Source organism: Pezoporus flaviventris, unplaced genomic scaffold (genome assembly GCF_033815535.1).
Source record: "Pezoporus flaviventris isolate CSIRO_AGI_PZ_B2104156 unplaced genomic scaffold, CSIRO_AGI_Pfla_v1 ptg000867l, whole genome shotgun sequence".
NCBI classification, from domain to species: domain Eukaryota; kingdom Metazoa; phylum Chordata; class Aves; order Psittaciformes; family Psittacidae; genus Pezoporus; species Pezoporus flaviventris.
In genome coordinates, this window is record NW_026893412.1 from 1 (window position 1) to 17,830 (window position 17,830).

At 47.3% G+C, this 17,830-nt stretch overlaps 3 protein-coding genes across 4 annotated transcripts; 1 reads left to right on the forward strand and 2 right to left on the reverse strand.

Moving 5' to 3' along the window:
* Positions 1–2,733: 2,733 nt before the first annotated feature.
* Positions 2,734–3,622, reverse strand: LOC133264590 (mas-related G-protein coupled receptor member X1-like). The gene has a single exon (XM_061444421.1). The coding sequence runs from the start codon at positions 3,616–3,618 to the stop codon at positions 2,734–2,736; it is 885 nt and encodes a 294-aa protein (XP_061300405.1). The 5' UTR covers positions 3,619–3,622.
* Positions 3,623–6,929: 3,307 nt separating this feature from the next.
* Positions 6,930–8,341, forward strand: LOC133264589 (mas-related G-protein coupled receptor member X1-like). The gene has a single exon (XM_061444420.1). The coding sequence runs from the start codon at positions 6,934–6,936 to the stop codon at positions 7,816–7,818; it is 885 nt and encodes a 294-aa protein (XP_061300404.1). The 5' UTR covers positions 6,930–6,933; the 3' UTR covers positions 7,819–8,341.
* Positions 8,342–12,377: 4,036 nt separating this feature from the next.
* LOC133264588 (proto-oncogene Mas-like) lies at positions 12,378–15,361 on the reverse strand. Of its 2 annotated transcripts, XM_061444418.1 has the most exons (2): positions 14,816–15,361; positions 12,378–13,396 (listed from the first exon to the last, which is right to left on the reverse strand). In XM_061444418.1, the coding sequence occupies exon 2, from the start codon at positions 13,376–13,378 to the stop codon at positions 12,419–12,421; it is 960 nt and encodes a 319-aa protein (XP_061300402.1). In that variant the 5' UTR covers positions 13,379–13,396; positions 14,816–15,361; the 3' UTR covers positions 12,378–12,418. The 2 variants fall into 2 exon arrangements, with proteins under 2 accessions (XP_061300402.1, XP_061300401.1); XM_061444417.1 differs by lacking the exon at positions 14,816–15,361 and having other exon boundaries at positions 12,378–13,728.
* Between the last annotated feature and the right edge of the window lie 2,469 nt (positions 15,362–17,830).

The window sequence follows — 17,830 nt, forward strand, 5'->3', positions numbered from 1 at the left end:
GATGATTCAAAACTTTTGCTCTGAATCTGTCCTATTCAACAGGTCTGAGCTTTCCCCATCTCAAAAGCGATCTTGCTCAAACAGAGCCCTGGAAGCTCTTCCCTCCTGCTCGTGGGGGTGTTTTTGGTGTGTCTGCTTAACAGAGCAGCTTGAGGTGGATCAGAATGCTTGGCAGAGCAAAGCAGAACAATTCCAGGGCAAACCCTTGTGTCTGCATCTCCAGACATGTGTGAAGAGCGTGTGAAGATTTCACATCCAGCGTCATTACCAGGCAAGCAGGCATGTGGTTGGGATTGCCCCTGGAAGGCTTTCCCCGAAATGCTTCTGCTGCAGATGGAGTTTTGTCTGCACATGATGTGGGTTCTTGACTGGAACTGCCTCTTGGGGCTCTTCCTGCTTTACTCTGGGCTGTCGGGATGGGTTGGCTTGAGCAAACAGCATTTCGCAACCGTGACCCGAGGTCTGTATCCACTTCTGGTGTGCCTGTTCCTCATCTAGAAAAGCAAAAGGAGTAGGGTTAAAATGAAACAACCCCAAAAGCAATGGAGGCTCTGTAAAGACTCGATTTTCCATGTGAAAGAGGATACAGGGAGTGGATTGCTGTTGAGGCAGTGAGGACTGAACCCCTCTAGCTTGGCTCAAGAACTCTCCGGGTAAAAGGGGTCATGTCGGCACTTTCTCTTCTTCTATCTCTCCCTTTCTCTGCTTCCCTCTCCTCTCTGTGTCTGCCAGTCCTTGCTAGCAGGGAGCTGGAGGATACACCAGCTCTCATTTGCTTCTGAGCTGTGTTGCTCCCTGGCATGACTCCTCACCAGTCTGCATTAACTTCAGTAGGGAGCACAAGGTTGGGAAGATGCAGTAGGCAGGGAAAGGTGAAGGGAGAAAGGGCATGAGCAGAGCAGAGCTATGGATGCTGTGGTCTCTGGGAGCTGGGATGGTGACAGAAGGTTCTCTGCCCTTTGGCTTGTTCCTCAGAGCAACAGGTCACTGGAGTGGCTGGAATGGAAATCAATCACTTGGTGCAGTACAGGCACAGAGCCAAGATAACTAAAGCCATCAAATTCTGGTAGAACTAAGAAGCTCAGATGGGAGGCGGCCTGGGTGATGAAGCAGGCAAGGCTGATCCCAGGAAGCAGGAAAAGTCCCTGTGAGGATCATGGTCCTGCACTTGCCCTGGGAGACATCCTGTGGATGATGGGAGCTTTTGCTGGCCAGGTTGTAACTCAGAAAGTTTTTACACACCAAAGGACTATAAAATGGGAGAGGGAGAAAAAGCCCTCAACTACAAAAGATTCCTGCCCTGTTCCGGAAAACAACACTTAATAAATGCGTCTTAGATGTTTGATCTCATCATGTAGCTTCACGATCAGACCCCGAGTTGTGATCAGATGCTCGGTATGATCAGAACCCCTCTCCTGCCATCTAGAGGCAACAGCGCCGGGCGTGGGCTGGATGTGACCCTGCAGCCCCCTGACTCGAGGGTCTGGGTGAGCAGCGGGGCCGAGGGCTTCTGTGCAGGGCAGTTTCTCCTTCTCGTTTGCTTTCTTTGCATCTCTCTCTCGCACTCATTGCTTCTTTGTGTCTTATTTCCCTTCCTACCTCCCCTTTTCCTTCATTTGCACTTTCCTCCCCTCCCCTCCCCTCCTCTCCCCTCCCCTTCCCTTCCTTTTGTTTTTCTTTCTATTCTCTTTCCTTTCCTTTCCTTTCCTTTCCTTTCCTTTCCTTTCCTTTCCTTTCCTTTCCTTTCCTTTCCTTTCCTTTCCTTTCCTTTCCTTTCCTTTCCTTTCCTTTCCTTTCCTTTCCTTTCCTTTCCTTTCCTTTCCTTCCCTTTCCCTTTGCCATTCCCTTTTCCTTTTCCTTACCCTTTTCCCTAGCCATTCCTTCCCTTCCATTCACCTGCTTTCCCTTCCCTTCCCTTGCTTTTCCTTCTCTTCCTTTCCCTTTCCTTCCCTTCCTTTCCCTTTCTTCTTATTTTCTTTCTTTTCCTTGCCTTTCCTTTTGCAGTTCCCTTTCCCCTTCCCTTCCCTTCCCTTCCCTTCCCTTCTATTCCTTTCCTTTTCCTTCCCCTCCTTTCCCTTTCTTCTTTTCTTCCCTTTCCTTCCCTTTCCTTTTGCCATTCCCTATGCCTTTTCCTTCGCCCTTTCCTTCACCTTTCTCCTTGGTTTTCCTTGCCTTGCCTTCAAATCCCTCGCCTTCCCTGGAAATTCCTTTCCCATTCCTTCGTTTTTCCTTTACCTTTCCTTTCCTTCCCGTTCTATTTGCCTTTCCTTTTGCCTTTTCTTTTTGCCTTTTCTTTTTGCCTTTCCTTGATTTTTTCCTTTTTCTTCCTTCCATTCTTTCTCTAACTCTCACTTTTTCTTGGAACTAGATGATCTTAATGTCCTTTCCAACCCTAACTATACTATGATTCTATGATTCCTTCTTTTCCCCTTCATCTCTCTCTCACTCTCCAAATTGCAGTGTTTTCCTGGATCTTATTCTCTCTTTCTCTCAACCTTCATTAAACCCATCCAGGAGCCTCCTTGGCTTCCCCATCTTTGCAGTCCCTTTGCCAGAGCCCTGCCGGCCTGGGACAAGAGACACAGCCAGAGCTCACCCGGGGCCTCTCTCTCACACCTCCCCCAGCCAAAGAGCTCCCCCAAAGCACCACAACACTCGGCTGCTCAGCCAAAGCACACACAGTTTATTTGGTGGGGCCAAGGCCAGGAGCCTCATTGCAATGGGGAGCAGAGCTCAGGCCTCCCCGTCCCCAGCAGGGCCTTGGGCAGTGCTCTGCATGGGGATGCCCTCAGGCACGGGGCTCTCCTCCTTGCTCCTTTCTCTCTCTTCAAACACTCTGCGCAGGGCGACTTGGATGGAGCCTTGGAAGCGGCGCTGCCGGCAGCTCCCCACCAGGAAGTAAATGACTGGGTTGATGCTGCTGTTCAGCAGAGCCAGCACCAGAGTCACCGTTTCAGGTAATAGAATACCATAATATAAAAGATTAAAGAAAGAATTTACGCTGAAAGGCATCCCTAAGGCAAAGAAGAAGATGATGTTGAGCACAACAGCAACATAGAGTTTCCCCAGGCGCCGTCTCTGTGAGCCACATCGGAGCCTCGTGACCATGGACACGTTGGAAATCAACATCGTTAATGACAAAATCACGGAACAGACAATGCCCACACTTGCAAAGAGCGTGTAATGTCTTTGACCAAGGAGAGAGCAAACATAATATGACAAAATGAAAAACGCAACGCCGGCCCAGAGCACCCCACTCACGATGCCTGACAAGTGCTTTGGGCGGTGGCAGCGATACCAGATTGGGAAGATGACAGAGACACAGCGCTCCGTGCTGATGGCTGTCAGGAGACCCAGGCTGCTGAGGACTAACAAGTGGCTCAGTAATTCAACTGCATCTAAGAAATCATTGTAGAATGGAAGAAAAGAACCCAAACCATAACAAATTATTGTCAAGTTGAAAAGCCCCAATATGAGCAGAAAATACAAGAGGAGCAGAGAGCAGTCAGCAACAGCCAGATTTAGGATGTAGACAGTGAAAGGATTCTGCCTCAACCGAAAGCCCAGAAACCACAAGACTATCCCATTCCCCACCATTCCAAACACACAGATCACCATGAGGAAACCTAACAAGGTCATAAATCTGCCCGATGCATATAAACATTCATAATTTCCCGCATTGCTCCAATTCCCATCATGTGTGTAATTCAGAGAGAGGTCTGTTGTGTTGGTCTCCTCCATAGCAAATGACCCTGCTCTGGGCAGCCTCCTTCTCCCTCTGCCACCACCTCCTAGGAGACACAAGCAATGAGAAGGCAATGAGGGCCATCGGCGTTCCCCGCTCTCCCCATCTCTCCCCACAGCCCCCCGCCAGCCCCAGGCTGCTCCAGGAAGGACCCGTCCCCCGGCGTGCCCAGCACAGGCTCCCAGCCCTGCAGGCCTGGCCCTGCCCAGGAGCCATCTCCCACCTGCCCGTGCCCGCTCTCCTACCTCCTGCTGCTCCTGCCAACAGCGCTGCTGCACGAGCTCCAGCACAGGGGCCTCCAGCCTCGGCAGCACAAAGCCTCTGGGGATGCTTCTGTGGCCACCCCGCTCTGCTCTGCCGTCTTCCTCGTGCCTGGGGAGCAGAGCTTTGCCCACACATCACGGCCCGTGCTCAGCAGACACCCCTCACAATCTGCCCACATCGCTCACAGCTTCCCCTCACATGGCCCAAGGGGGGAGATCTTGTCAGCAGGAGCTGGGCACGTCACCCCCTTCCTCTCCTGCCCCTGGCTTATCACCGGGAGGGGCTGATCTGTTATGAACCCATGAGAAAGGATCTCAGATTCCATAAAACACCCACTGAAAGAGTATTTTCTACATCCTGAACTCTCAAGAAGTGAGGGCATGGGTAAGGTAAACTCATGAGCTTTCAGGTATCGGTAACCCAGGATCTTACACCATCAAACAGCCATATCCTGTCCATGGAATGTTATCCCATTCTGGGTGTTAGAGCTGTTACGGGGGTTCCAGAAAGAAGAAGTCAGCTCTTTCTACTGCCAAGCAAAAAGGATGCTCACGTGAGAGCTGTGGCAGCAGTCTCAGATACAGGCAAGCACACGCAGGGTGAGCTGCCTGCAGGCTCCTCCCTTGCCATCAGCCAAGAAGGTCTCTCCATGGCCACGGCAGATGCAGAGTGCGGCACGGGCCTGGGACTGCTCAGGCTGGGTGTTCCGTGGATCACTCACTCCTGGAGGAACTAACATGGGGAAAGGTGGGATTTTAACTCAGGAATGAACGTACATAAACCGTTCCCAGGGATGGCGCATGGCAGAAAGGTGAGAGTGGGAAAGACGAGCCAGGGGCCATCAACGCTGGCAGATCAATGAGCTGCAGACACGCAGCAGCATGAGGGCTCCGCTTGTTGTCTCTAATGACAGAAACTGGTGCTCGAAGACTTCTTCCATCTTTCTTCTGGGAGACATCACCAGGACGTAAAGGCTTTGCTTTAATGTGTCAAAGCATGGAACATAATACTTGGGGGACATCTGATTCTGCAAAACCATAGAGGAAATCAGTAAAGGGAAATGCTTTTCACAGCGGAGGTGAAGAAATAAAAGCGCATGCTGTCATCGTAGGACAACCAGGAGCTGACATGTTATATTCCCAAAACTGTAGGGAACGGGGATAAAGGGACCTCATCTCATGAAGCATGACTGAACAGCACTGAACTGTCCATGTGCAGCACTCTGATTCTCTTCCAGGGCCCTGAAGGCCACAGCAGGCCTTCTTTGCTCTGACCCACTGATTCATCCCCTGCCCCTTGCTCCAGGCCTACACAACCAGGCTTTGAGTGGGCTACGCAGGACTTGTACCTGCCTGAAGCCCTGTCTCCGTCCCCTCTCATGGGTGGACCTTCAGCCTGTGCGCTAGCCCTGGTTCAAGTCTACCTCTAAGCCCTAACTCCCGCAGCTCCAGGCGGGAGCTCTGCCTAGACTGTGGACCTTGTTCATTACCATGCGTTCAGCACATGAAATCAAGGGATAACCTTGGAGGTCTCCAGCCCTGGGGATGACGAGCACAGGCTGTAACTCCCAGAAAATGGTCTTTAAAAGCTGGAAAACACATGAAAGATGGAGAAAAAATAAGCCATGAAAATGCCGTTCTCTGTGAGGCTAAGGGATGAGATCGTGTGAGAGGAACCCCTTGGAGATAAAAGCACATTTGCAGCACTATGTAGCTCACAAAGTGTAATCTCATAGGAGGCACAAGCACATCAGGGTTTTGATTAGAGGCAGTGGGCAAAGCCCCCGTGATGTTCTCTATCTGAGGATGGTGATTTCTCATGGCAAGTTGACGCAAGGACATGCTCAGCCTCATTGTCTGCTTCTGCTGAAGGAATTCCCTTGGGATCCGATGTTCAGGATCAGGCCTGGGGGAGCAGAGGGAGGGATGGGCATGAGCAGGGGTGGTTCCGCACGTCAGGGAGGATGGGAAGAAGAAGCAGTGTTGAGGCCATGAGAGTGCCAGTGACTTCTGAGGGGTTTCTGCTCGTTCATCCCCATTGTTGCTGCTCCCTGGCTCATCTCGCTCACTCTCATCTTTCTGCCTTGCCCTTGCCCTGCCAAATCTCTTCCCCACCATACCCCTTGCTGAAGGGACACAAGATTATCTGACCCATGCCCACCTTCATGTGAGTTCTGGATGCAGAAAATGATGTTTCAGTGGATGCTTTATGGAATCTGAGATCCTTTCTCATGGGATCATAACAGATCAGCCCCTCCCGGTGATAAGCCAGGGGCAGGAGAGGAAGGGGGTGACGTGCCCAGTTCCTGCTGACAAGATCTCCCCCCTTGGGCCATGTGAGGGGAAGCTGTGAGCGATGTGGGCAGATTGTGAGGGGTGTCTGCTGAGCACGGGCCGTGATGTGTGGGCAAAGCTCTGCTCCCCAGGCACGAGGAAGACGGCAGAGCAGAGCGGGGTGGCCACGGAAGCATCCCCAGAGGCTTTGTGCTGCCGAGGCTGGAGGCCCCTGTGCTGGAGCTCGTGCAGCAGCGCTGTTGGCAGGAGCAGCAGGAGGTAGGAGAGCGGGCACGGGCAGGTGGGAGATGGCTCCTGGGCAGGGCCAGGCCTGCAGGGCTGGGAGCCTGTGCTGGGCACGCCGGGGGACGGGTCCTTCCTGGAGCAGCCTGGGGCTGGCGGGGGGCTGTGGGGAGAGATGGGGAGAGCGGGGAACGCCGATGGCCCTCATTGCCTTCTCATTGCTTGTGTCTCCTAGGAGGTGGTGGCAGAGGGAGAAGGAGGCTGCCCAGAGCAGGGTCATTTGCTATGGAGGAGACCAACACAACAGACCTCTCTCTGAATTACACACATGATGGGAATTGGAGCAATGCGGGAAATTATGAATGTTTATATGCATCGGGCAGATTTATGACCTTGTTAGGTTTCCTCATGGTGATCTGTGTGTTTGGAATGGTGGGGAATGGGATAGTCTTGTGGTTTCTGGGCTTTCGGTTGAGGCAGAATCCTTTCACTGTCTACATCCTAAATCTGGCTGTTGCTGACTGCTCTCTGCTCCTCTTGTATTTTCTGCTCATATTGGGGCTTTTCAACTTGACAATAATTTGTTATGGTTTGGGTTCTTTTCTTCCTTTCTACAATGATTTCTTAGATGCAGTTGAATTACTGAGCCACTTGTTAGTCCTCAGCAGCCTGGGTCTCCTGACAGCCATCAGCACGGAGCGCTGTGTCTCTGTCATCTTCCCAATCTGGTATCGCTGCCACCGCCCAAAGCACTTGTCAGGCATCGTGAGTGGGGTGCTCTGGGCCGGCGTTGCGTTTTTCATTTTGTCATATTATGTTTGCTCTCTCCTTGGTCAAAGACATTACACGCTCTTTGCAAGTGTGGGCATTGTCTGTTCCGTGATTTTGTCATTAACGATGTTGATTTCCAACGTGTCCATGGTCACGAGGCTCCGATGTGGCTCACAGAGACGGCGCCTGGGGAAACTCTATGTTGCTGTTGTGCTCAACATCATCTTCTTCTTTGCCTTAGGGATGCCTTTCAGCGTAAATTCTTTCTTTAATCTTTTATATTATGGTTTTCTATTTCCTGAAACGGTGACTCTGGTGCTGGCTCTGCTGAACAGCAGCATCAACCCAGTCATTTACTTCCTGGTGGGGAGCTGCCGGCAGCGCCGCTTCCAAGGCTCCATCCAAGTCGCCCTGCGCAGAGTGTTTGAAGAGAGAGGAAGGAGCAAGGAGGAGAGCCCCGTGCCTGAGGGCATCCCCATGGAGAGCACTGCCCAAGGCCCTGCTGGGGAGGGGGAGGCCTGAGCTCTGCTCCCTGTTGCAATCACCCTGTCATGAAGGGGAACATAGCTGAGAGTTGACTCCCTCTCAGGGCTGAGGGACATAACAAAGGATGCCGTTTGCCACAGTGTGTTCGGCTGAGTACATACGTTTATGTTCATAGTGACTGTTTGTCAGAAAGAGACAGGAAGCAGAGGGGTGCAGCTGTTCTATGACCTTCATACTTGGACACACGGGGGTGCCTGGCCAACGCTCTCAGCGTGGACCATGGTGAGATCATGAGAAACTGCATGGTCCCATGAGGACACAATCCGCGATCTGGCATAAAGCCGGTTGTTTTGATATGGGTATAAAAGCAGGAGCCGCTTGTGGCCGTGGGAGAAGCCTCACCTACAGGTGCACGCACAGCATAGGAATTGTCCCAGTGACCTGAGAGTCCTGGCATCAGCTGCAAGGGGGCTTCCCATCTGGAAGTGTGGGACTGGATGATGATTCAGTGGTAAGTGGTGATGAATTTCTTTTTAATCTCTGCTGTGTCTATACAGTCATGCTTGATGCATTGCAATGTTTCTTCGGTACTTCAGTTACATATCTGTATCTCTGATTTGCTTTATTGTACTTATTCACTGTATATAGTGAGAGATATTTACCTAATTCACGTTAGTGTGATTGCATTAGTGCGCTTATTGGCTTTAATGAGCTTGTTAAATAAACTGCGCATATTATACAGGTAGCCTGTGTCATTTTGTGGCATATTCTGTCTGTCAGCAGAACAGACCCTTATGGCCTTGACCCCATGTGTGTACTTTGGCTGAGCAGCTGAGTGTTGCGGTGCTTTGGGGGAACTCTTTGCCTGAAGAAGCTGTGAGAGAGATGCCCTCGTGGATTTCTGGCCATGGATGAGAAACCTGCTGTAGTGGAAGGTGTCTCTGCTCGTGGCAGGTTATTGGAACTGGATGAGCTTTAAGGTCCCTTCTAGTCCAAATCATTATGTGATTTTATGATTTTGTGCATTCCGTCTCCTATCTGTTCTTACCCTTCCCCTCCACCTTACCTTATGTCGTACAGAGCCATCTATGTTCACTCCTTGTTCATGGCCATGATCCCTGTTGAGCTGTGTGCCTAGCGTTGGGTATCTTTGTCATTTTTTCTGTTTGCGCTGGTTTGCACCCTTCCATTTCTCTTTTCTTCATCATCTTTGAAAGGATGAGGTTTCCAGCCTCATGCACATGGTTAATGGTGCACTTGCGCCCTCATACAGGCTACTGGAATTGGCAACTTCATGTCTTATTTCAAAGCTGTGAAATCAACAGTGCTAGAAATTCAACTGCAACAGCAGTTGCCCACCAGCAGTAAGGTTATTTGGCATTTTGCATCAGTAATTCCCCTCTTTGGTCCAGTGTTGAGCCCAGCAACAGCAGAACTTATTGCCTAATGTGTGGAACAGTGAGTTTTAACCATGAACATAGATATGAGCCCATAGAATCACATAATCATGGAACAGTCAGGGTCAGATCTCCTGATTTGGTTTTGCTCCTGATTTTTTTTCCATCTTCCCCTCCTTGTTAACACCTAAACCATACCCAGAGCAGTCTCAGCTGGGAGAGATCTGTATTTTCATCATGACCTTCCTGCCTGATATTCTCTTCAAGGCATGAATCAAACCCATTACGTTTTTATCTGGTCACCACCTGTTGCACCCAGAGGTTTTTCTTACAGCCAATAGTAGCATTTTTGTTTAATCTACTACCCTATAAAGAATATCACAAGAATTCCAAGGAGTTTGTTTTGCTATAGAGACCCCCTGAACAGTAAAACAAAGATTGAAGGTGGGAGATAGCGCCTGCAGAGATCGGTGGAGGAGTCACCTCACTGAATAGTGACGTTAGGTTGAGTTCAGAGGAGCTGTTCTCAGAGTATGCTTAACCTGAAATTTGCCAAGTTTAATTATTTTGATATAATGAATAATCACCTCTCCCTGCCATGACTGCTTCACTTTTGTCCTTAGCTCATCTGCTTGTCCAAGGTATGCTTTCTCTTTGGATGCCATCAAGTTTTCTGCCTTGTTTTCCAAACCTTCCAAATTCCTGTCCAGTTCAATGCCAGGGGAGATGTAGTGGCACTTTACTAACCTGAATAGAAAAAGTAAAATGATAGTACCTGTACTTTAAAGTTTGGGGTAATTCTAACATCTTAAATAGCATTCGCATTTTGATTCTAGCCTCAGATGACATCTGTTCCCTTAGGGAAAAAACAAAGTAGGTGGCATATTGAGGATTAAATATGGCATAACAGAGGCCATGCAGATTGTCCAAGAGCCCATGCAACAGCCTGGGCCTAGCTCTCTCCTTGGCTCAATTCCTTGATGCAGGGATGTGTCACACTGTTTGAGATGTACTCAAAGCATCCCCTGCTGCCTGAGCTGGGTGTGAAGAAGGGAGAAAGGCCCCTTTGCTGCTATGTGAGTGATTTTTGAAGGTGCATGAAAGGAGTAAAAATGAGGATAAATGAATTCTGCCATAAAGGTATATTCAGAAATGAGGACGTCCTTGACCAGAACTAATAATCCTGCCTGTGTTCTCCAACACCTTGTGCCTCCCCTCTGTGATTCCAGAAAAAAAATGCTCTGGATTTCTTCTGGCCAGGGCTTCATGGGACACCCACAGGGATTTGAAGCAGATGCCATGAGAGAGCGTCTGAAAAGTCTAATCTGCACCAGGTAACACCTTTTGATATCAGGCCTCACTGAGACTCCTTTACTGTGCAGGACTGTGTGGTGCGTGCCTTCCTCAGCTGCTTCTGAAGCTCTTCTGCACCACCATCAGCCCCAGAAGCTCATCCCTTCTTTCATTTCCCTGCAAATATCTGGCAGATGCCAGCCATAAGAACATTAGTCTTTCATCATGGACAATTGAGGGTGTCTATGATGGTGTTTCTATGCAGGCATCACCTTTTAAAGGTCCAAGGTTGGAAGTAAAGTGTTCACATTGATGTGATGTGTAAAATGTGTTCACATCAACTGCTGCACACTGGGTATGTTTAAGGACAAACTCAGGAGGGAAAGGGTTATATGTTTATAACACTTTAAATGGTTTTATCAGTTGATGGCTTCTTCTGAGCACAAGAATATTTTTAAATGCAAATTGTTTTTCCTTTAAAAAAAAGGGGTTTATTATTTTTTACAATAACAAAAAGATTCAGTTCTCCCAGTGATAAAATCATTACAGACATTCAAAACGAAACACTTAGAACATGTTTTCTGATAAAGGGATACTCTCTTCCCCTCAGCAGTAGAAGTTAGAAGGAAAATAAACCACCTTACTAAAAATAATTGATGACACAGCCCTAATCTGAATCAACTGTATGTACATTGCAGAAGAGCAGAACATTAAAGAATACTGGAAATGGAACTCAAATTTCAGCTTTCAGGAACTGTAAACAGGAAGCAAAAAGCAACAAGATAAAGATAATAGACAACAGAAGAATGCATCTTCCCTTTAGGAAAGTATTCACAAATGAAGGTATGAAATGGAAATCTGGAGGGTTTCTCAAAGAAAATGACCTGTGTTGCCTTTTCCTATATAGTCTGGTTAAAAGTGCTAATGTTAGGTAGTCTGATAGTACCCCCTTTCAAATAATCACATATTTCATCTCAAGGGTCTAGAAAATAATTTGTTGCAAATTGTGGTGTTCATTTACCTTTTTTCTGTTTCTTATTTTTTTCCTCTACCCTTGATTTTAATTCTGTCAGTAAAAGGGGATGTTAGAAGCCATGGGTTCTTATCAGTCCTTCTTAAAGGGAGGAATAACAACCCAATGCGTGCTGTAGTTAGTAAGATGAAGATACTCCTTCTTGGGCTGGAGGAAGGTAAAGTAATATGCAACTCCAGTCCTGTATTTCTTTGAAACACAAGAAAAGGGAGAATGCAACTCAGTGTATAAAGTTTTAAGGCAAGTTGGTAGGGGCTGGGGCCCCTTCGTACTGCATCACAACTCCGTGGTATATGGAAACTTCCCTTGCTAATAGAAGAAAGGAACTTCCAGGGCATGAATCATTTCACCATTTGAAATGAGCATGAGAGAGCAAAGAATTGCGCACCCTATGAGCTGCAGAAAATGACATGTGTGGCTGAGATACAGGTATTTAACATGAAGTGAGATAGATAGAGTCCTTCCAGGAATTTCATGGCTGATTTCAACAGGAGGAGGATAGGTTCCTATCTCATTTTCAGAGACCTGAGTAAAAAGTGACTGAAATTTGTGAGTTTGATATTGTTGTACTCTAAAAGACAGAGATTTATTGAGTGAACTGCAAATTCTGAGTGGGATTCCTTTGATGTAATGCAGACACCAAGATATTCTACCTTACCAAGCTGAAATCCTTTAATGGGCACTGAAGAGAAATAGATACTTTCAATGTAGTCCTAACAGAGGTCAGGTAAACTCTGTGGTCCAGATGTTTATTTGTTTTCTCTGACCATTGATGGAGCTTAAAATAATTAGCTAAAGGCTGGAGATCCACAATGAAGATACTGGAGGTCATGTGAGATAAACCCACCCCAATATCTCAGAGATCTTCAGCCCTCAGCTCCAGACCAGTGCTGCTGTTATGCACAGGATGGGTTTAGGAAGACATAGTGATTGTGTCATGGGTTTCCCGCTCATCTTTGTCATCTGCTGAATCTTCAAAGGCCCTCTGGAATGCCAGCCTGAGGGTAAACTTGATTCTCCGATCCCTGTAGCTTCCCACCAGGAAGTAAATGACAGGGTTGAGGGTGCTGTTCACACAGGACAGCACGAAACCGATCTCTGGGGAGTAGAGAAATTTGTAGCCCAAGAAGTCAAAGAGGATCAGGATACTCAAAGGCACAGCAAAAATGAGGAAGAAGAGAACGGTGAGCATGATGACGGTGAAAAGCCTGCCCGTTCGGAGGTGTTGGGAGCTGCACTTGACTCTAAGGAAGAGGATAAGGCTGAAGAGCAGCATGAGGGGTGTGCAGAATATGAAGTCCAAGGCTCCAATGGTGATGAGCAGGATCTGGCAGGTCCCAGCAGAGCGGTGCACGGAACACAAAACATACCCAAGAGTGTTCAGCAGCAGGGAGATACCCCAGAGCAGGCCAGAGATGATGGCAGACAAGTGCTTTGGGCGGTGACTTCTGCACCAGATGGGACAAAGCACAGAGAGGGACCTCTCAATACTGATGGCGGTCAGGAGGTACAAGCCAGTCCCATACATGAAAAGATCCAGGAAGAGGAATATCCCAAACTGCACCCCCACGTTGAACTGCATCAGGTACTGAACCGTCTCTATGGCAATGCAGAGGAGGTACCCAAAGTCGGCAGCAGCCAGGTTCAGGATGTAGACTGTGAAGTGGTTTCTCCTGATGCGGAAGCCAAGATACCATAGCACCATGCCATTACCCACCATGCCACAGGCAGCACTGATGAGGCAGAAGCTCTCCATGAACTTGAGGACAGCATAGGATGGCTCTGTCTTTCCCACAGCCACACTCTGATTAGTCCCAAGAACCTGACTGCTTGCAGTTGGAAGGAAGATTGACATGGTTGAAGTACTCATCATGAGGGATTTCAGACAGACCTGTAAGCAGAAAGGAGAGAGGTAACTGGTGTCGCTTTCCCTCATGGTGACCTGATGGTGTTTCTGGATTTGGTTCATCTCTTTGTCGCCAGAGCTTGATTTAGGGAGGGATTGCTGTGTTTGGACTTGGAACACAGAGCTCTAATGCACTGTTCAAAGCATTGACCCCAAATTCTATATGACATGTAGGAAAAGTTAAACTACACTGTTTGTCCCTTCTTAAAACTCAGTTCCTGAGGGCCCTTTTTGCAGTCGGTACTGGGAAACAAATAGCTTAAAAAAGCAATTACAGCTGAGATGAATCATGTCGGAAAAGTACCTCTTGTGTGAATAAGAAGAGCAAATCCAGTGTTAACAACGAGATAGCTGTCTTTCCTTCCTGTCGCTAAGATTAGGTGACAAATCTTGTTAAAAGGGTGTGAAAATTGTAGGCAATCAGCATACAAGTTTAATCAGCATGAAATCCGATTGAGTTTTGTCCATGCCCAGAAAACATGTTAGGGAGTACTCAAAATAGCTTGTAGGTTTTTATGTCAATGATTGATTTCTAGTTGAGTGAGTGTAGTTTAATGTGGTTGGTTTGTTCTCTTGAGCCCTATGTACAGAAAATAAGTAATTCAATCTGAGGAGTCAGCCCTTAATAACTTAATTTTCAGAAGGAAACTTTAAGAACTGCATGTGGGATAAAATTCCCCTCATTGGGGTCAGGTCATTGGAATTATGGCTCAATTATTTCACCTCATTCCCTGGGGTGGTTCACCCTGCTTCTTCCTGTATGATACTGGGATATGAAAGAGAATGGGAAGGGAAAGAAGTATCATGAGCGACAGCAGGAGCTAGTTAAAAAGAAGAGAGGAACAAGACAAAATGGGGAGAGCTGGGAAGATGTGACTCATTGAACAGTCCAATCAGCACGAACAGGCTGTTCTGTTTCCATAAAATGCTGTGGTATAGATGGAGACAGACTCCCATAAGCACGCAAAATATGACAGATTGAATCAAAGAAGTGGTAAATGCCCCATCCCTGGCAGTGTTCAAGGCCAGGTTGGATGGGGCTTGGAGCAACCTGCTCTAGTGGAAGGTGCCCCTGCCCATGGCAGTGGATTGGAACTGGATGGGCTTTAAGGTCCCTTCCAACACAAACCAATCTGTGACTCAGATGATTAAATTCAATGAATTTAATACACACTGAAAGGGACTATGGAAAACAAATAACACCATCTCCTTCAGCATGGACAGTCTGCTGTAGTACGGTTTCATGACAGGAACATCCCTGAGTTCAAACTCATCTCTTTCCTTATCTGGGGAGAGCAGTGTACTTGCTGACCAACACCTCTCCAAGGCTACCTCTTCCCTGCACATCTGCAGCAAGTAAATTGGAAAGATACATTCTTCTGACTTTGTTTGCTTCCTCGCTACCTGCTTTTGGGGTGGCAGCAGATCAGCAGAACTTGATGCTGTGAGAAGAAAGGAAGACCCAGTGTTTAAGTGGTTTCCTGGCCTCCAGAATCTCTAGTGCAGCTCTATCTCTGCCACAAGCTATTGGTGTAACCCAAAACAAAGTCACAATTGGTTTGAAGAGGAAATGAACATCTGAGTGTCACTTAAGCTCTCTCTAAGCCCACTCCAGCTTTCTGATGTGGTCCCCATTTGAGGAATGAAGCTATTCTGCTTCCCTTGTGCAGTCATCTCCAGAAGGCTGTTATACCTGTCCTCCAGTAGGATATCTCTCCACTGGGCATTCAGGGAATGACAAATCTAACTGGCTAACTTAAGCTCATCGAGTGTATTTCCTAATGTTAAAAGAAATGGTTCTGTGCCATCGAGCACACCTACATAAAGACTGACACTAGTGGACACCCTCATTTTTTCTTGTCTCTAAGACAGATTCAAGACATTGAGCCTGCTTCCTTGATGAAACTAATGAGTGAAAGTTAGCATCAAACAGCAGCAGACTGAGTCTAAGTGGTCCTTCTCTCTCTTAATATGAAACATCCTTCCTGTGGTTTGCTTGCTGAGTACCATGTTCTTGTAGCAGATGTCAGGCTGAACAACCATAACACCACAAAGACATTTTAGACAATGGACAGAAAGTTTTGTTGTTGTATTTTCTTAGCCAATTTTAAGTCACCATCTAAGACCAAACCTGCTAATCTCTGTTTCTGAATAATGACATCTAGTACAGAGGTGTATTTAGAGCAATTCAATAGCACTTGTTCATGGAAAAAGGTCTCCAGAATGAAGCTCTGGTTACCTTCAAAATGATTAAGACCATTTCTTACCTACAGCAAATTTGTAACCAGAAGAAAATGTTTGATCACCTTTCCTCCTTGTCTTTCATTCCTTCCTTCCTTACCCTCACCATCACTCCAAAAGCACAACAGAAAGCACCAGACAGAGTGCAGTGGCAAAGATGCCATCTAGGAATTTCTCACCTTTTTGTGGGTTACTTGGAATCTCAGTGACTGATCTGCAGCAGCTGTCTGGTGTGGATCCTCTGGGTGAAATTTTCACTGGAATTCTGTCACTTCTGGTCCAGATAAAGTCCTTGTGTCACACAAGTGCTGGGAGAGTTAGAAACTATTTAAAAAGCCACAGTCTTTACAACGCGACATCTGACAGCCAGCCAATCATTCTGTTGGGGAAATATCTAGTTTGGGGTGTGTGGTCACTTAGATATGAGCAACTTCCCTCTTTGTACAGAGCCTGTCAGTGTCATGGCTCTGGAAATGCGTTTTCTTTTTACTACTTCTCCCTTCTTCAGCTAGTCTCACAATGCAAAGAAAGCAAGAATGGTCTGTACAAAATTATACCTTGCCTCAGCACAGCTTCTCATTCCCCAAGGACCTATTGGCCCTGCTGAACAGGCCTTAACACACCCAAACAGTATCCTTATCTAACCCACAGACTCTCCCAGTGCAAGTTATCACTCTACTTAGTCCCTATTGCTTCACACAACCCTTCCTGGAGCAGGGTCCACACAAACTCATGCTTCATCACCACCTCCTATCTCTATCAAAACAACCCCTTGCCAGCATTCACCACTCATCCACACAACCTCACTCATCTCACCATGCACAGACCCTCCATGTGATGAGCTTCCACTATCCTGGTGTCAGATCCACGTGCCTAATGAAATGAGTGAAAACAGAGACATTTCTTCTTTCCTGGCAGTATGCACATCCTTATAGGAACTGTTTTGCAACAGGAGATATCAGCAACTATTGATTTGGGCTTGTGCATTAAGTCACATCTGCTAGTCTGTTTGTCTAGGGAAACAAAAGGAGAGGAATAGGATGCCAGCCAAATTGCTGCCACATGTGTCTGTGGGTAGAGAAACTGGCAGATCTGCCCCAAAACAGCTTTGCAGGCCAGATACCTGATGGTTCATCTTTAGCTTCTTTCATTTTATCTCCCAGTCTGTACTGATAGTGGAGATTGCACCTTGGCCTTGCTGAACTCCATGAGGTTCTCTTGAGCCCACTCTTCAAGCCTGTCCAGGTCTCTCTGGATCCCATCCCTTCCCTCAAACATATCAGCTGCACCACTCGGCTTGGTGTCATCTGCACACTTGCTGATGGTGCACTTGATCCCACTGTTTATATCAATGATGAAGATATTAAATAGTATTGGTCTCAGTTCAGACCCTTGATGGGCACCACTCATTGCTGGTTTCCACTTGGAATTTGAGCCATTGATTGCAGCTGTTTGGATGTGGCCTTTGTCTGCCCTAAGTTATTATATTCAAAATCTAGATGTCTACTTCAGACCTAATCTTATCCTAAAACTGGGTCTGAGGTAGATCAGGGGAATCAATTCCTGGAGAGATCTATTTCTTTCCATAGGAAAGCCTGGAGTGACAAAGACTCAACTTATCTGCCTTCCATACACATAAAACAGGCAAGTTCCTCCCTTGGTTTCCCCATTTCTAAAAGAAGGATTTTTTCTTTCCTGATTCTGTAATTTGCTAACCTTTGCTAAAACGTGCAAGTTCTTGCAAGAGGCTTTATTCAATGGGAGACCAGTGGTGAAATTTCATGCAAAGTAGGACTTTAAGGGTTATCACGAAGTAACCCAGGCCATCTTCTGTCTCTGTGAAAATTTAACGTAAGAATACTGAGAACAGTGTGCTTAACCTGCCCTTAAAAAGACAACTGTGATGGGTAACTCTTTACCACCACCACCCTGGCATGGTGCCTCCCTCTTTACTACTTGAAATATCTCTGATTTTCTGTTCTTAGGTCAAGATTTGTGTTTTCCTTTTGGAATACACAAAGATTTAAAAGCATTGGTTTATTACTCACAAAGCTGTGGCTGCCCCATCCCTGGCAGTGCTCAAGGCCAGGTTGGACGGGGCTTGGAGCAACCTGCTCTAGTGGAAGGTGCTCGTGCCCACGGCAGGGGGTTGGAGCTGGATGAGCTTTAATGTCCCTT